The sequence below is a fragment of the Antrostomus carolinensis genome, unplaced genomic scaffold (assembly GCF_000700745.2).
Source record: "Antrostomus carolinensis isolate BGI_N321 unplaced genomic scaffold, ASM70074v2 scaffold9095, whole genome shotgun sequence".
In the NCBI taxonomy this organism is placed as follows: Eukaryota; Metazoa; Chordata; class Aves; order Caprimulgiformes; family Caprimulgidae; genus Antrostomus; species Antrostomus carolinensis.
The window spans coordinates 11225-28572 of NW_010318385.1; the positions used below are offsets into that span (position 1 = coordinate 11225).

Here is a 17348-nt window from a genome sequence, read left to right on the forward strand (position 1 = left end):
TGCTACAGGCCAGGATGCTACTGGCCTTCTTGGCCACCTGGGCACTCTGCTGGTTCATGTTCAGCTGCTGTCAACCAACAGCCCCAGGTCCTTTTCCTCCAGGCAGCTTTCCATGGAGTTACTTTTTCCAGTTGAAATTCTGCTTTAATTAGATTCTATTAGAGGATCTTTAAGATTTTTTTTTTCCCCTGTAGCTCAGTGTCTTTAGTATCTTAGCAATTATTGTATAGGCTGTACTGCAGAACTGTTTGTGACAACCACCGAGTAATTCAGTGTTTTGAGGAAGTCTGCAAAGGTCAAAATAAATAGTTGCCAGCAGCATAATTTCAAAGGAAGCTCCTCTTCAACCTTGGTTTTGAAAAGCTTTAACCTTTTGCTAGGCAGCTAGCTCTTCCTTTAAGGTGCATTTAGATTTTCTCTGAGTTGGGCCAGGGGGTGAATTGAACTCTGAAGCATTGCAGTTCAAAGCCTCTTACCTTTTCAGTTGCTGAAGCTCTAGCTAAGAGTTCATTAGAAAATCCCTCCTGGGGCTGCTGTTCGTTCTTCTGTAGTGATCAGTGCATCTGTTAGGCTGCACTACCCCGTAACACTGGTCAAGAAACAGCAGCCGATTGTGACCAGTCCCAGTTAACCTCCTCATTCCTGGACCTGCCGTTCCTGACTGTCTGCTTAGAGCTCCCTTCTGCTCTAGTAGCACCTCTCACCTTTCCTCCAGGACCCCTCTCAAACTCCAGGATTGTCCAGGTGCTGGCAGTGGGATGAGGGGTCAAGGACACTTGGTGTACGGGTGACCTGAAGAGAAAGGAAGGAGAAGAGCTGGCAGCATGAGGCCTTTAATGTAAGATGTTCAGGAACTGCTGTAGATTCACAGGCATAAGTTCTTTGTGGCTGTTTTCTGCACACTGGCAGATGCTAGGGGATCTTTTGCTTTGGTGTGGATTAGAAATGTGGTGCCCCTGCTCCTCTGTCCTGCTGCTGTAGGGATTAATGAGCACTGGGTGATCTGGAGTGTTTGCATTGATGTACTTGTACTGCCCCAGTGTCCGTCAGTGAAGTGGTTGACTCTCTTTACCTGTTTTTCTACGGTTTCTGGGTCATTATTAGTTTATCATGATGTTTTGAAATAAGCTTTTGTTTCTATTTTTGTGATGGGAAGTCTGAGCTGATCCTGGATCTTGTGGTATTTCTATAGTGCAGAAATGAGCTCTGTTGGGTATATGTCAGGAACTCTTCTGAGTGTTTCTCTGTGGATTAGCAGCGTGCTTGCATGTTGTTTCTTCTGTGTTACTGTATTGCTGTTGATGCTTGTGTTACTTCTGACAACCTTGGGTATTCTGGAGGAATAAATTATCTCAGTGTCACTTCATGCATATTGTATTTTTTCTTTTTTCCTCTCTTCTGTGACTGCAAGTTTAGTGAAAAAAAGTATTTAAAAAAGACAACTATTGCATCCTTTTGTTTTTGTCATCACAGGTGGCGACAGACAAGGTTGCAGGAAAGCTGAGCTCTACTCTCTCATGGGTGAAGAACACTGTATCGCACACCGTCAGTCAAATGGCCAGTCAGGTGGCAAGTCCATCTGCCTCCTTACACACTACATCCTCCTCTACCACTCTGTCTACACCCGCATTATCACCGTCCTCGCCAACACAGCTGAGTCCAGACGACTTAGAATTACTCGCTAAACTTGAGGAACAGAACAGGTGAATGGAGAACTTTTTGGTCTTCAGAGTATGGTAATGAGACCAAATTTGGTTTATTGCTATTTCAGTATAGAGGCTGTTAAAGGGGGTTTAAGTAAAACTTCAATTTCAAGGGCCCAGTGTTTAAGAACTTATGTTCTCATGCTCTATTTTTAAAAGTTCTGTTTTTGTGGAACTCTAAAAAGTGTCTTTGTCTCCTGGTTTTACAGGAGTGTTTGTATCTGCCTGTAATGCTAAGAATTTGTACTGGAGCCATGTGATTCTCAGTGTCCAATTTCATAGAGTCATAGAATTGTTTAGGTTGGAAAAGGCCTTTAAAATAATTAAGTCCAACCATATTTAAAATAGAGTATTTCAGGGATTAAACTTTCATATGACCTTCTCATCCTCTTAGATCACAGCTGTAATTTCTGTTCGCTCTTTGAAATGTTAAAGATTTGTGAATTTTCTCTACTTTTTTCCACTTTTACCCAGTTCCTGCTTTCCACTGTATAATGTGCTCTGATTAGAGATGGAACAGTGTTCAGCCATTGTTATTTGCAAGAAATATTAGATGCATCCTGCTGTTATGCTAATGGTGGCAGATGCATAATGTCTTAATTTTATGAAAAGTAAATTCCTAATCAGTCTTTTCTGTTCATCCTGACTGTTTTTTTGTAAGCAACTGTTTTCTTGGCAGCCTTTCCATGAGTGTATATTTATCTGCACCATCTACAGTTCAAGACAAGACTTTCAGTTGGATCAGTTGCTCTGGATGTGCACAGTGATTGCAAATTGTCAGTCTCACTAAGAAATAAAACTGGACTGTATGATTTCTTAATGCTGAATTTCCAAAAAACTGTACTTATTTGCATTCTTGAGGCAGGACTTCTAAGTCATGGACCTGTTAGAACGAGTCCAGAGGAGGGTCACACAGATGATCCAAGGGCTGGAGCACCTCTGCTACAAGGACAGGCTGAGAGAGTTGGAGCTGTTCAGCCTGGAAAAGAGAAGGCTCTGGGGAGACCTTATAGTGGCCTTTCAGTACCTGAAGGGGCCCTACAAGAAAGCTGGGGAGGGACTTTTTACAAAGGCAGGTAGTGATAGAACAAGGGGAAATGGCTCTAAACTGAAAGAGGGGAGGTTTAGATTAGATATCAGCAAGAAATTCTTTCCTGTGAGGGTGGTCAGACACTGGAACAGGTTGCCCAAGGAAGTTGTGGATGCCCCCTCCCTGGAAGTGTTCAAGGCCAGGTTGGATGAGGCTTTGAGCAGCCTGGTCTAGTGGAAGGTGTCCCTGCTGCTGGCAGGGGGATTGGAACTAGATGAACTTTAAGGTCCCTTCCAACCCAAACCATTCTATGATTCTATGGCCTCTTGCAAAATTTGGTTATATTTGATGAGTACAATTCAGTGGTTCATGAGTTGAGTGTAAAGGAGAACTTGAGCTTCAAATAGGCTTTAGGCTTAGCAGGTAGCTGCAGGGCTTTGATACCTATGGAAGATTGCTATCTCTTGTGCCACAGAGCTCGATAGTTTAGGTCAAAATAGCTTCTGTTCCAGCTTCTGCTAGCATGCTGGACTTTGCACTGAGGCAGTTGTGGTACTTGGGTTTGTTTTTTTTATTCTGTTGATTCAGTTATGAGGGTAGTAACTTCCAGTAGAGGAAAAAGCAACTGGGAGGAAGAGGGACTAGTGCCAGTGTGTCACCTGGCATGTCTTCTCTTGTGTTCATGTTCTGCAGCCTAATAACAAATTCCCTGGAAGCTGTATTGCTATATCTGTCTTGTTCTTGACCAAGAATGGAAGGCATCTTCTAGAACCACCTCATCCTCCTCTCCTTGTGGTTTATAGGATTGTCTGTCCTTCAAAGATGAACTATATGTAATGTTTGAGCTAGTAGCAAGTGAAAATTTATCAAAAGAAAAAAATAGAGTGCTTTTAAGAAAGCTTATTTGCACTTAATCTGAGCCATTCAGCTCTGTTCCTGACTAAATGACTAACTTCTATGAGAAAAGCAGTAAATCTGTCCTTTGGACCGCTTATCTGTGTTAGAGTGTATTGGCTTTACATCTAGAGTTGTCTCATTGAGCCCTGCAGTTAGTTTGCTTGTTGAAAGAAAAATGGGAGCTTGGGCTTGCTAGCCTCCTTTTTTTTCCAAGTCATCTGTCTTTATTTAGTAAATAAGTTAGCAAATCTTGTTTAGTTGTATTTCATTTTAACCAGACCTGTTCAATCCCACAGGAGTCTTGTGTGTGTTATAGTTAGAGACTGTCCTATCAAGAGAGATACTACACTTTAATACAGAAATTTGATGCTCTTATGCTGGGTGCACTGTAGTTTCAGAACAGTTTGAATCTGCATTTTAGCACAGCAGCAGTTTGTTGACAAGGGATTGTACTCTGAACACAGGGAACTATTCTTGTTTCTGATTGCTGGAAGAATTGCTGGTGATGGCTGTTTTTAAAGATTTCCTTTTCTTTGTTGGCTTTTGTGTCAATAAGGAAAATATGAATTAATTAAACAACTAGAAATGGAAGTAACTCAAATTGTATCAAGCTGTCTTGTAGCATTCTGTAATCCAGTTATACTGAAAGTCCCCTCTGAATAATGAGGTAGCTCAGTCCAGAGTCCTGGTGGAGCTGTTTGGCATTAGTAAATCATTTATAAAAGTTTTAGGTGAAGGAAAACCGTGACTAAATGCCTCAGAACTCGCTACTTACTGTAAAAAGAACTTCCTATTTTCAAATCTAAGGACAATGAGTTTATCCAGGTAAGGTCAAATTACAGAGATTTAGCATAATTTCTGTAGGAAGCTGTGAAAACTGAAAGTGGCTACTTAGAACTTTGTTTTTGTAATTGTAGTGTTTATTCTGTGCTTGTTTTCAGTTTGTGATTACTTTGAGTTTGATCTTCAGGCACTACCTCAGATTGAGAGGAGGAGTTCCAAACTCTGCATTTTCATTATGGATCAGTATAGGCCAGGTTTCTAAACATTACAAATTAATTTTTAATTTTTTCCTCAAAACAAGATTTTCTGCTTTCCCTTAATATGGACTAAATTAAAATTGATCTTGAAAAAGCTTTATTTCCCCCTCCCCCAAAGGCACTACTATTTAACCCTTGTCCAAACAACTTACTACTCCAGAGACTGTACTTGTTTTCATTAATTAAATTACTTTTTTCCCCTAACTTCCATGAACACCAGTAGGTGAAAGCTGGGAACAGGGAAAGCTAGTATAACTATCTCTATCGTAGCAGAGAGCTTAACAATTGTGGGTATGCCGAGATTTGTGTACCATCTCAGGTGACAGTATAACTGTAGCTGAGGTTATAGTGTATTAAATATCTAAAGCCTAACCTGACCTTGCTGAAATGCTGGGGGGTTAGCTTTTGTGCAGATGCATTCTGTCTGTATTTACACTGTCAACAAAAAAAAGTGTAATCAGGTAGACTTCTAGGAGGCTAATTTTTTGTCCTTTCTTTAAAATTACCATGTCTTTTGCAGTACTTTGACATTTGACACTATCATTGAGGATATTTAACTTCCTTATGTTCTCTTTGACAGTCTGCAAAACAGCCATGGGGTTTTTGTTGCTAGTAAAATCAAAGCCTTCTTGCTGGTACTTATGCTTTAAACCAAAGTATCTTCCCTGTAATCTCCAGTTGATGAATGTGCAAGAGTCCTGGACTTGCAATGCTGCTGTACTTTCTCTAATTTGATATCTTTATGAATGAAGATCTAGTTCATGAGACCACAAAAAGCTTGTATCTCATTTCTCTTAGTGTTCATGCATGATGTGACATTTTTATCCAAGGCTGCCATGTGAGCTGCTGTTCTATCTGCAGAATTACTTGAGATCTCAAGAAGAAACAGTAACATTGACCAGTTATTTTCACATTTAGTACAAATGGATGTTGGAAAAATGTTCCACTGAACCTCTGGGTGCATTCTTTGTGAAGAGGTTGGAAGAATTAACTTCTAAAGAAACAATCAATAGCGTGGTCCTGTGATTAGAACTTGAATTTGTTTTTTGTGTGCTTTCTTTGCAGACTCTTGGAAACAGATAGCAAATCTTTGCGATCAGTAAATGGGTCAAGAAGAAATAGTGGATCTTCTCTTGTGTCTAGTTCGTCAGCTTCTAGCAATCTCAGCCATCTTGAAGAAGACTCGTGGATCCTGTGGGGGAGGATTGTGAATGAATGGGAAGATGTACGGAAAAAGAAAGAAAAGCAAGTTAAGGTAGTAGTTGGACACTGTTTTTGGGGGTATATTTGTAATGTGATATAAGTGATACTGTTTTATCTTCCTGTTGGCTTTATATATATATTTTTAATAAATATGTAATAGAAGCTTCCACTGGCATCTATTTCCATGCCTAAGCCTTAGTGCTTCCTATGTAACTGTTACCAGACTTTGCCCAGCAAATTTCTCTTTGAAAACTAGATGCATTTACTGTATCTTGAATACTGAAGCTTTCAGTCTACCTCTAATGTGATATTCCCATGAATATAGGGAACATTTGCTTCATGTTTCCAAAATGGAATTACTGAAAACCCACTTAAGGGCATCTGGTAGCCGGATGTGATGATTATTTTCCCACTGAGTAGATTTTTAAAGCATTCTTATTAGAAGAGCTGGTAATTCTACTGTATGAGGCTGATGAATTTAGTTTTTTGTGCATGCCAAGTGTGTTGACCCAGGGGATGACCTTAAGCAGAGGAACACATAGTTTCTAAATTCTGAGTGGATCAGACAAACCTTGAACAGTGTGTGTCTGGATTAGTCGTGGGCATGTAGAGAAGTGGAATTCAATTACGCTTTAAATTCAAACAGAAAGTATCTAGGGCATTTGAACATATCCATGTTTCAGAGGCAGCAAGTACAGCAGCGTGGGATTTTTTTTGTTTGTAGGCAAATCTGTTCTGCTTTGGTTCTTTATTGACTCTAGTCTGTAGTTTAATGTGCAGAATACAAATTCTGGGGTCTTTTGAGCAGTTTGAAATGTGTTTGTATGAATAGGTTGTGGGAAGGCAGAACAATGGGCTCAAGTATCTTTTATGCGAAGGAGTTGTGAAGAGAGAACATGACTTGAGAGAGGAAACAAGGGAAGAAAATTAATTCAAGACTTCCTGCTTGCATAGGGAAAAGTGTTTTTGGAAAGGTGTTCCCAAAAGGCCACGAAAAGGCCACATGAACCTGACAAGAAAAAGGAGAAGTGAGATGGTAATAACTAGATATGGTTGGATAGAGTTCACTTGAACTGCCTGCATTTGAACATTTTCAAGTGTCACAAATATCACTTGTTTTTACAGCAGGCCAATTATAATTTGGGGAGTATTTCACTAACTTTCAGTAAATACTTAATTGTATTGTAAATGAGTTTTCCTTTGCTGGTTAAATAATTCTCAATATTTTGTTTTTGTTTTGTTTGTCAAAAGTCAGCCTAAACTGTGTCATTCTGCATTTACGATGGAATACCAGAACATCCATACCTATGTCCTGATTGTGCCAGTAGGTATGACTTTAGCAGCATAGGTATCTTTTTGTCTTGGCTGTAAAAGCTAAAAAAGTTATTAGATATCTAGTAATAAAAATAGATATCTAGGATCTAAATGATTAGATATCCTGTAAATTGTTTAAGTTTTAGACATAGGTGTATGTACCTTTCTGCATAGGTGATGCGTTCCATCCTCACGTCTTTTGATCTCCTTCAGAACTCGCCTCCTGTTTATGGAGGGATTCTGAAGGATGACTTAAGTCCCACTTTCCAGTGTGCGTTATACTGTCTAGAATAGCACCGTTCTAGTGCTGCTTAGTAGGTGCATTTTCCTGCTGTTTCTTTAGGATTCTTGGAGGGATTAACTCTGCTTTGTCAAGCAGGTGAGTGGTAACTTAAAGTAAGAAACCACTTGCTAATGCATTGTTATTGGTCCTGGAGGCTTTGGGATGACTGATCTGCAATCTGATAGTGTGTTGTTGACAAGTGATAGTTAGAGACAGATATGGAAAGCTGATGTGTTCGGGTTGTTGTTTTGAAGTTGGAAATCTTTTAGGAAATAACACAGGGTGTCATAGTTGCGTTGTAGATGGGATGAATAGTTGGAATAGCATTACTAGGATGATTCTGAAGAAGGCTGGAGATCTTGGTGATAGTAGAAAACTGAGGTCACTGAAGTAAAACTCCTGCTGGAGTGGAGCTCAAGCTTAACAAAAACAAAACTTGAAAGCAGGAGTCTCTTTAAAAGTTATCACTGTTGCATTCATGAATCTTTGTTTGGAGAAGTAGGAGAAATACTTGGAACAAACAGGAAAAAGAGGAAGCTTTGCAGAATAGGAGATTATTGTGGCTTCAGAATAAATACTAGTGAAAGAAACTCTCCTTTAGGAGACAGAATACTTGGTAACAGTTCTTAAGGTACAAAAAAATTATTAAAGGAACCCTCTTGTCTTGAATAGACAGTCTGTTAGGTCAGACTGATCCTAGTTGAGAAAGTAACACTATGAGAGTCTGTAAACTTCCTGACTTGTACTTTTTTTTTCTCAATTTTCAGATCAAGCAACAAGACTACTTTCTTCTTGTGCTTTCTGAAAAGACAAGTACCGGTTCTTAGATCTATTGATCTGGGAAGGTTTGAATTCTGTAATACCTAGCTGATATTTTTTTTCTTTTTCCTTTCAAGGAAGATAAAGTAAATTTAGTTAATTCAGTAGATGTAAACTTATTTTCTTGGTCCAGTGTCAGAAACTACATTCAAATACTTTCTTAAAAAGAGAACTTTGAAATAGTGGCACACCAGAGAAATTAGACACAGCTTGTCAAGTTTGTCAAATGACTTCTGGTAGTTGTGCTGTGCTGCAGTTAGTTCCGCTTTTTATAATTTACTTGTCATGGAAATAACTTTTAACTGGTGATTTCTTATATCTCAATCATTACAAATATAATTAAGGATCTTCAGTAATCTTTTGTGAAACATAAAAATAACAGTATTAAATTCTGGCTTTGAATTCTTGCTTGAATATTCTGGTTTTGAAGTAGCTTACTATGAATAGTGGACGACTTTCATTAGCTAATTTAGCCACTAAAAATGATTCTGACTCTCCTTGCTTTTGTTAGCTGACAATCTATCAGGCTAAAATTGAGGTTTACACATTATAAACTATATGATTGGTTTGTGACATGATGCAAACATACTCTGAAGTTGTGAGGAACTTCAATATGTTGAAGTGTTTTGTTCTTTAGGCTTATGTTTATATTTTCAGGAAATATAAATTAATTTGTATTTTTTTTGTGCTTTAGGAGCTTGTTCGAAAAGGGATACCTCATCATTTCAGAGCAATTGTTTGGCAACTCTTGTGCAGTGCTCAAAGCATGCCAATTAAGGATCAGTATTCAGAGCTTTTGAAAATGACATCTCCTTGTGAGAAATTAATAAGAAGGGACATTGCGAGAACATATCCTGAACATGATTTTTTTAAAGAAAAAGACAGCCTTGGGCAGGAGGTCTTATTCAATGTAATGAAGGTAAGTCACTATTTCAGCCCTTGAGAATACGTTAGCAAGAACGTGCACCAAAGTTTGGAAAGCAATGTGCCTTGTGCATGCTGAACTTGCACCAGTTTCATGTGTTCACGTTTTTTAAGCTTACTCCACTTGGCACGAATTACATTGCGCTTTCAAAGATAGCTTTCAAATATGGTATTCCTATAGTTAATGGTTTTACTTTATAAGAGATTTAAAAGGCTTTCTAAGTTTGCATTAAAACAAAGTTACATGCAAACTGCTGATAGTATAATGGAATAAAGCGTGCCATGAAGTAAAGTAACCAATGTTGACCAAGGCAAGAACGCTGTAAGTCAGGGTTTCTGAACCTGCAAGTGGTAGCAGCAAAGGGCAGTTACAGGCTAATGTGCAGTTGTTACGGTGCCCAAGCACAAAATGAGAATGCCACCATAAAATTCAGTTTGCAGTATTTTGTCTTCGTTGTACTAGAGCTTAAATTTTGAAAGAGAGACTTTTCCATACAATGTAATTTCAACAGAAAAGTTGTCAGGTTTCCAAATCATAGTAACTTCCATACCTCTAAAATGAAGACGGAATGTGCGTGGACATCACGGCATTTCCTCCACCTGTAAATAAAACTGCAGCACATAATTTTTATGAAAGGAACTGTTGTTTCTTTGTCTGGTCTGTCTACTAGAAAAGTAGCAGCCTTGTGCAGTTTGTATGTCAGCTGTTGCTGTTATCTTTTGGCAAATTCTTGTAGTTAAAAACTGCCCGTATCTTTTTTTTAGGTGTGTCTTAGTTTTAGCTTTGTAGGCTGTCAGAGAGCAGAGTTCATACCTCTCTGTAGCAGCAGGTAGCAACTAGAATATTTGACTATAACTTCTGAACAGGATGCCTGTCCTCACTGGATTTGGGAGAGGAAGAGTAAGTTATTAGCAAAATAACTTGGCATGAATTGATTACTTTTTATTGGTAATGAGGTTTTAATTGTTGAGAGTCTTAAAACTTTATTTCTCAGGCTTATTCTTTGGTGGATCGTGAGGTTGGATACTGTCAAGGAAGCGCTTTTATAGTTGGATTACTGCTTATGCAGGTAAACGTGATATTAAAAATATGTGAACCTTTAAAATCTCTGCTAGAATGCATATTATGGCATGGTGGTTTATTGGGAATTTTTATAGTGATTTTCCTTTGTCAGTTTGTTACAATGGAATTGTCAAGGGCAGCTGTTTACTCTGCAAATCAAATGAAATTTATTCTCTGTGGTTCTGTTTGCCAAGAAGGGTGGGAGAATACATTTATTTCTCAGTGCAAAGGTAGGACTGCAGAATTGCAAGCTATTTTGGTGAATGTCGTTTCAACTATTAACGAACTTCTTGGTTCTATTACGTTGAATCTCCTCAGAGTTCAAATCAACTTCACAGTTGATTTTATAATCTTAAATCTGCCTTTGTATTACTGCATTTTGTTTTATAACAAAGTAGGGTATATTATAAGAAACTTGCAGACCTCCATATCTGTTTAGAAGTCACTTGATATAATTCAGTATATACAAAAATTCATTACAGTAATTGGTTATAAATCCCTTAAAACAAAAACAACAAACAACGCAAAACAAGAAAAAAACCAAAACCCCACTGCACACACAAAAACCAACCCTAAACTCTCCCAGGCACTTGCTCTGATATATCCTTACATTTGTCCAGATTTTTTACTGTGCTTTTTTATTTTTAATTATAGATGCCAGAAGAAGAGGCATTTTGTGTGTTTGTTAAATTAATGCAAGATTACAGACTACGAGAACTCTTTAAACCGAGCATGGCTGAACTTGGCCTTTGTATGTACCAGCTTGAATGCATGATACAGGTATATACAAAATCTATCAAACTTTCTCTTCAGTAACTATTATTAATAAGGAACTTGGGACTTACAATCCAAGAGCAGGCATGTCTGTTGGCTAATAGGCTGTTCTCTTGACAGTAGCTAGTTTCAGAACTTCAGAAGTAAATGCATATGGCTGTGGTGTCTGCTTTTTTAACCTTTGGCAGACAGTGACTGGCTTTAAACACTGAAGCATGAGGATTTGTATTGCTACAGTTTAAGCATATGAATGTCTAATTCTGTTTGGATTGAGGACTCTGAAAGTCAATGTCTTCATACTCAATTTATAGGCATTTTAAAAATGGTAACTGGGAGACACCCTCATACGTAGAATTAAAATTGTATTCAGGTTTGGGGCACACAAAACTTCTTCCTGGTCAGGCTGATAGAGACAAATAGGTTTGTGTTTTGTGATCCAGTTCTTAAGTGGGATGTTAGGTAGCAAATAAGACAGGTCGCTGGGCCATACCCTAGGTCTTTCCAGCTCTTTTTTTGTAGCCTGCTCCAGATGTGATTTAGGGATTTACAAGCTTGTGACTTCCTGTTAAGATCAGGAAGTGTTTTTGTAATCTGTGCTTCTACTGCATGGTTCTTGATAATGATGAGTGATATCTTATCTAGTCCTGTGTTAAGAAGCTGCTGTCTGTACTAAATATCAATTATTTTCTTCTTTTATTAAAAATTTGTCAAAAACATGGATGCATTAAGACTGCCAGCGGAAGCTTAATGTGTATATATATATATATAATTTTCTTCCTCTTCTTTTCCAGGAGCATCTTCCAGAGCTTTACGTGCACTTTCAGTCTCAGAGTTTCCACACTTCTATGTATGCGTCGTCATGGTTTTTAACTATATTCCTTACAACTTTTCCACTACCAATTGCAACAAGAATATTTGATATTTTTATGTCTGAGGTAACTACTCAATACTTAAATGATCCATTTCAAGAGCAGCTTTTAAAAGCAGTTATTTAGGTAGTGGTATGCATCCCATTATGACAGGCAGATCTCAGGTACTCTTGCTTGTTAATCCTTATGCTTATTGGATTATTTTGTAGGAAAGATGTCTGTGTTTACAGTTTGTCAAGGAAGAGCAACTAACTCTTTGAATGTAGATACTATATGCAACTCTGTACTCTAAGCGTATTGAAGTGGTACCACATCTGTCTGTTCTGGATGCGATGCAATAGCATTGTGTACAACAGGGACGTCAGTTTCTCAGTGATACAGTAAGTTTGGGGTGGAAAGTAATGCTGGTTTTGGGCCAGAGTTAAAGCTCCGTGGGGATGTGCAGGCCAAGAAGAGGGAGTGTTGGCGTCTTCTGCTGACCAGATGAACAATAGCCAAAGAAATTTATGGAATTATTCATTGTCACTATAATGAAGACACCTTAATTGTGTTTAGTGTTAGAGCTTTTTGTGATTGTAACTGGTAACAAACCAAAGCTTATGAGCCATTTAGGCTCTCTCTGCAGTCATGTTTTAGAAAACAAGTCAAAGGTGGCTCCTTTTAAGCTTGTACTCAAGAATGTCCAAGATAGTATATATGAGTGAGACATTCCCTTGTATCTGTTTAAATAGTTTAACTGCATTGTACCATGTCTGAAATTAAAACAGATTTTTTGAGAAGTACCCGGGTTTTTTGTGCTATATATATTTAAAACTTTTGATAAAGCTGACACAGAGAACACCTGTCACTCAAGAGTTTTTACCTCAGCACTAGCCTCTCTGAGCATGGGGTCTGGCATCAGGACAAATAACCAAACTATTTGTCCTTGAGACAAGATAAGAGACCTGGAACCTATTTATTGAGAGACTTTTCAGTAGCTCTTTTGCTTGCTTGAGAAACTGGGTGGAATTTCCAACATTACTAACGAGTAAAATTGTTCTGTCTTGTTGAGAATGCCATGAATAATTGTTGGATATTTCTTAACTTCTGTTTTCAGGGTTTAGAGATAGTATTTCGAGTAGGTTTAGCAGTACTTCAGATGAACCAAGCAGAATTACTGCAACTTGACATGGAGGGAATGTTACAGGTAAATGAAGATTTTAGTAATTGTAAGAGATATCTGTAATGTGTCTGTATTTCCTTGCAGCTATTAATTATATGTAATCTTGTGCTCTGATTGCTTTTAGCACTTTCAAAAGGTCATTCCACATCAGTTTGACAGTGGTCCAGACAAATTAATCCAAGCATCTTATCAAGTCAAATACAATGCAAAAAAGATGAAAAAGTAGGTATAACATTTTGAGAAAATAGATTATACTGTTGCTAAGAGCTACTGTTTGTTTATCTTTAAAACTAGTTAATCAGTATTTCACTTTGAATTTTCCATCTTTAATTTTTTTGGTGTTTTATACTATGAACAGTTAAAAATGAAGTTCTGTCTGCAAGAAAATTATTTTAAAACTGTATTTGCCACTTCTCTTAAATATAATAAAGGTCTATCTCATTTATAAAAATAACCTAAAGAGCTTTTAAAGAAAGTCGCAAGTTGTGGGGAATTACAGCACTTCTGTAAACAGGGCCTGAATAGAAAAAGTGGGAGGGGAGGGGGGGTGTCTAGTTTAGGGGGGAGGATTGCTTGGTTTTTTTGAAGGTGAAAGAGGGAAAGGAGGTTGATCTGGCCTAAATTCTTAAGACTTCAGTTCTCAGGAGCTGGACATATTCACAGTGCTAAAGAGTGCATGTATGGTCAAGACTAGTGCTGTTTAAAATATAAATTGATGAAACTTTGTAATACCATTGATAATTGTAAAATAACTTTCATTTGAGGATTAAAATCCTGAGCATAATACTACTTTTTTTTTTTTAAGGTTAGTGCATGTCTTCTCTTTTCTGCCTTTGGTAAATTATGTTTTGACAAGACAAGCTACACATACTGTGCCTTTCCAGGATTAAGTCTGGCAATTATCCAGTTGGTTGTAATATATAGTTCACTGTTCTTGCACTGTGGATTGTGCTTGAGTCTTTCAAGCTGAATTTGCCAATCCTGTCAGTGGCCTATGATCGATGCTGTAGTGTGAGCAGTCTTCTCTAAAATAGAACTAGTAACAAAGCTTTCAGGAGAAACGTTTTCTCTGAAAGCAAATATAAGTGTGTGTAATTTAAAATCCTACCATTCCAGGTCTAAACTTCCTTGGTTGCCTTCTGTAGAGGCCTTGCATATCTCAGCTTGTTTCTTCTTTTCCAGTGGGGACAATTTTGTGGTTTGCTGGAGAGGGGCCAAAATTGTTTTTGATGTGTAAGATCTTTGTCTCAAATCTCACTGCATCTTTCTGTCTTCCAAGCTGTTTTCTTTTGACTGAATCTATTGAATGGATTATTGTATAATTACATTGAGTGGTTATTACAGAGTAGCTCCAAATCATTGCCACTGTAAATGTATACAAGCATGCACTTGCACTTTACAGTGCTAGTTCAGTCTGTTCATATCTACAGAAGTCTGTGTTTAAATTTAATGTCCAGTCTAAATATTTACAGGTGTGCATTTCAAGTGGCCACTTAAACAGTGGAAATATCAATAATCTGTATCTCTGTTCTACTGTTGTTTGTTAGGCATTACATCAAGTAAGTTAGCCAGTTTTTGTAATCATAATTTACCATTTCTAATTTTTAGGTTAGAAAAGGAATACACTACAATAAAGACAAAAGAAATGGAAGAACAAGTTGAAATTAAAGTAAGAGAACCTCAACTAATTTATTTATGGACCAGTTTATTTCCTAGGTGTGGGGTTACATATTTGATTTTGTATATGTAGCAGAATATGTAATTGAAGCCCCCACATTCTTTTATTTCAGCATTTGTATTTGGGATGTCTGTTCATAGTGAAATTATTGAGACTGTGGACACTTAAAGAAAAATCTTTGATAGAGACCTGCTGTACTTAGTTTTCATTATTTTAATATTTTAATTATTTTCTGCCGACTAAAGCTTGATTAAAGATGGCCTTGTTTACCAGAGGTTACAAATGTGCTGGTTTAGATGTGGATGTCCCACACAGGAGGTTTGTAAAACACATGTTAAGGTAGAGTTTATCAGAATGCACTTGATTAGTTTATCATTGATTGTGAGATCTTGATTTTTCTTAATGCATTGGACTCAAGATTGAGTGTCTTCTGTCTGCAGTCACTCCTTCTTTTGGAGCTTCTGCAATTGATACATAATGTGGGAAAAACCCACCCTGCAAGCGCAGTTTGTTTCCCTTTTACTAACTGACCTACTTCATCGCTGCATCTTTTTGCTTTTACGGCCTAAATAGGCTTTTGCTGCTTTTTTTTTTCCTTTTTCATGTTTTTTTTCACAGCATGGTGCTTGATCTGGATTTGCTTCCTTGCATCATGTTTTTAGCCAGTTCCATGAGAAAAGGCAGTGAGAAAAATGATGGGCAAGTGTAGTATACAAAGCTTAGTAGAGGGAGTGCAGTACAGCATTCCTTCTTCCTGTCCACTGCTACTCATTTTGCCTTTCAGTATCAGTTTCTAAGGCATCGGTTCTTCAGAGACATTCAGTGACACGCACTTGGGAGCACAAAGGTGTTGCAAGGCTTCTCAGGCAGTGTGTGGCTGTTGTAACAGGCAGCATGGCAGTTAGCGGTGCTAGGACCTGCTGTAATGGCATCTCAAATCAGAAGATTTGCAGGATACAAATGACAGCTCTCTGCAGAATAGGACAGAATAAAAGCATTTGAAAGATAACTAACTTTAGATACTAGTATTTTAACTTATTTCAAATCCTTTCCTACTCCCCCCCCCAAAAAAAAACCCAAACAAAAAAACTCAACAACAAAAACCAAACCAACAACCAAACCATCCCAACAACTCCAAGCTGTCTGTTCCTAGGCCCTGCTTTGGGACCTTGTATAAACCATTTCTAACTTACTCCTAGGAAGCTCTGCTATTTTAGGGAGATGGAAAAACAACCACATTGAGTCTGCCTCTTAGCCTGGCTGAGTAAAGTATCAACTGAACTGATATCTATGGCTCTGTTCAGAGGGATGCAGATCTTCTCTATCTGAGCACTGACTGCTAAAATTTATAGGCAATGCATGGGTAAAATATGCAATTCCATACAATTCTTTCTCACTTCTGGGGCATCTGAGGTAAATAATTCTCAATATAACATTACAGATTAAATAAATATTATTATATAATTTAACACAAATTACTGGGAGGAAAAGGAAGGAAACCTTGTAGCTATCTCATTAGCTTGTCCTAGTGCAGGGAGTGCACTTTCATGCCCTTTAACCTGAAGATGGTATCTGGCACTGTTTTTGAAGGGGAGCCTGTCAGGTCTGTGTGGTTAAGCCCTGTGGTTCACCTGCAGACATACTGCTTTCATCTAATGCAACACAGATTCTTTAGCATAACACAAGACTCTCTCATCTTTGCTGTATCAAGCTGTTTAAACTCATGTTTTGAGTTAGTACATCATATGAAAGGATGTTAAAAAGGTCACTAATTATTTTTGTATTTATATTGATTTTCATAGATGTGATGAGGTTAAAACATGGTTAGCTCGCTTGGCTTTTATCAGACTTCCAATTCATAACTTGAGAAACCCAATTCTGACCTGTTTGCCTTCCAGAGGTTACGAACTGAAAACAGACTCCTAAAGCAGCGCATTGAAACATTAGAAAAAGTAAGTATGTTGGTCATTAGATTTAATCTGTGTTAATTTATACTTAAATTGATGGCAATTTTATTATATGAAATGGGAATCTCAGAATTACAGCTTACTGTTCTCTCTGCTAATCTATGGTATTAACTAGCAGTGCTTAGCCAAATAGCACGGCAATAACAAAGCAGTTAGGGTCAATGCTTGTAAATGTAGAATGTTGTCAGAAGCTCTGGCTCTTAGTGAATATGAAATCAAACATTTTGACATACCCAACTTTTGTACTGTTTTCTTTCTGAATTAGAAGCATCTGTTCAAAGTCCAGAAGACTACATGAAATAGTGGACTGCTTGGGTGGAAAAGAGGTTATTGTGAGAGTATCCTCACTTTTGAAAATCTGAAGTTGCAGGTTGTTTTTACATAGGAGCAAAATGACAGACCTACCAAAGACCAGAGAGAGAGATGGAGATGAATGCAGATGGATTTAATTGCTAGCAAAAATAACAGGAGAGGAGTGTTGTTGCAACATTCAGTACAGGAAGTCTGCTGACATTAATTTGTTTTACAGACTTTTGAATATTTGTAGCAATTTCGGGTATATGGCGGGGAGAATATCTTTTAAGACTTATTTCTCACAGACATGCTCTGGCATAGAGTTTTG

General features: G+C 37.8%; 1 protein-coding gene across 1 annotated transcript in view; it reads left to right on the forward strand.

The window, feature by feature from the left end:
* Nucleotides 1-17348, forward strand: part of LOC104525660 (EVI5-like protein) — a 72268-nt gene that overhangs the window by 3203 nt on the left and 51717 nt on the right. Inside the window, exons 3-12 of the mRNA XM_010168876.2 lie at nucleotides 1474-1703; nucleotides 5736-5925; nucleotides 8984-9208; nucleotides 10209-10283; nucleotides 10931-11056; nucleotides 11842-11985; nucleotides 13016-13105; nucleotides 13206-13303; nucleotides 14690-14750; nucleotides 16658-16711. Of these exons, the coding sequence (XP_010167178.2) occupies nucleotides 1474-1703; nucleotides 5736-5925; nucleotides 8984-9208; nucleotides 10209-10283; nucleotides 10931-11056; nucleotides 11842-11985; nucleotides 13016-13105; nucleotides 13206-13303; nucleotides 14690-14750; nucleotides 16658-16711 (1293 nt within the window). The remainder of the gene's footprint in view (nucleotides 1-1473; nucleotides 1704-5735; nucleotides 5926-8983; nucleotides 9209-10208; nucleotides 10284-10930; nucleotides 11057-11841; nucleotides 11986-13015; nucleotides 13106-13205; nucleotides 13304-14689; nucleotides 14751-16657; nucleotides 16712-17348) is intronic.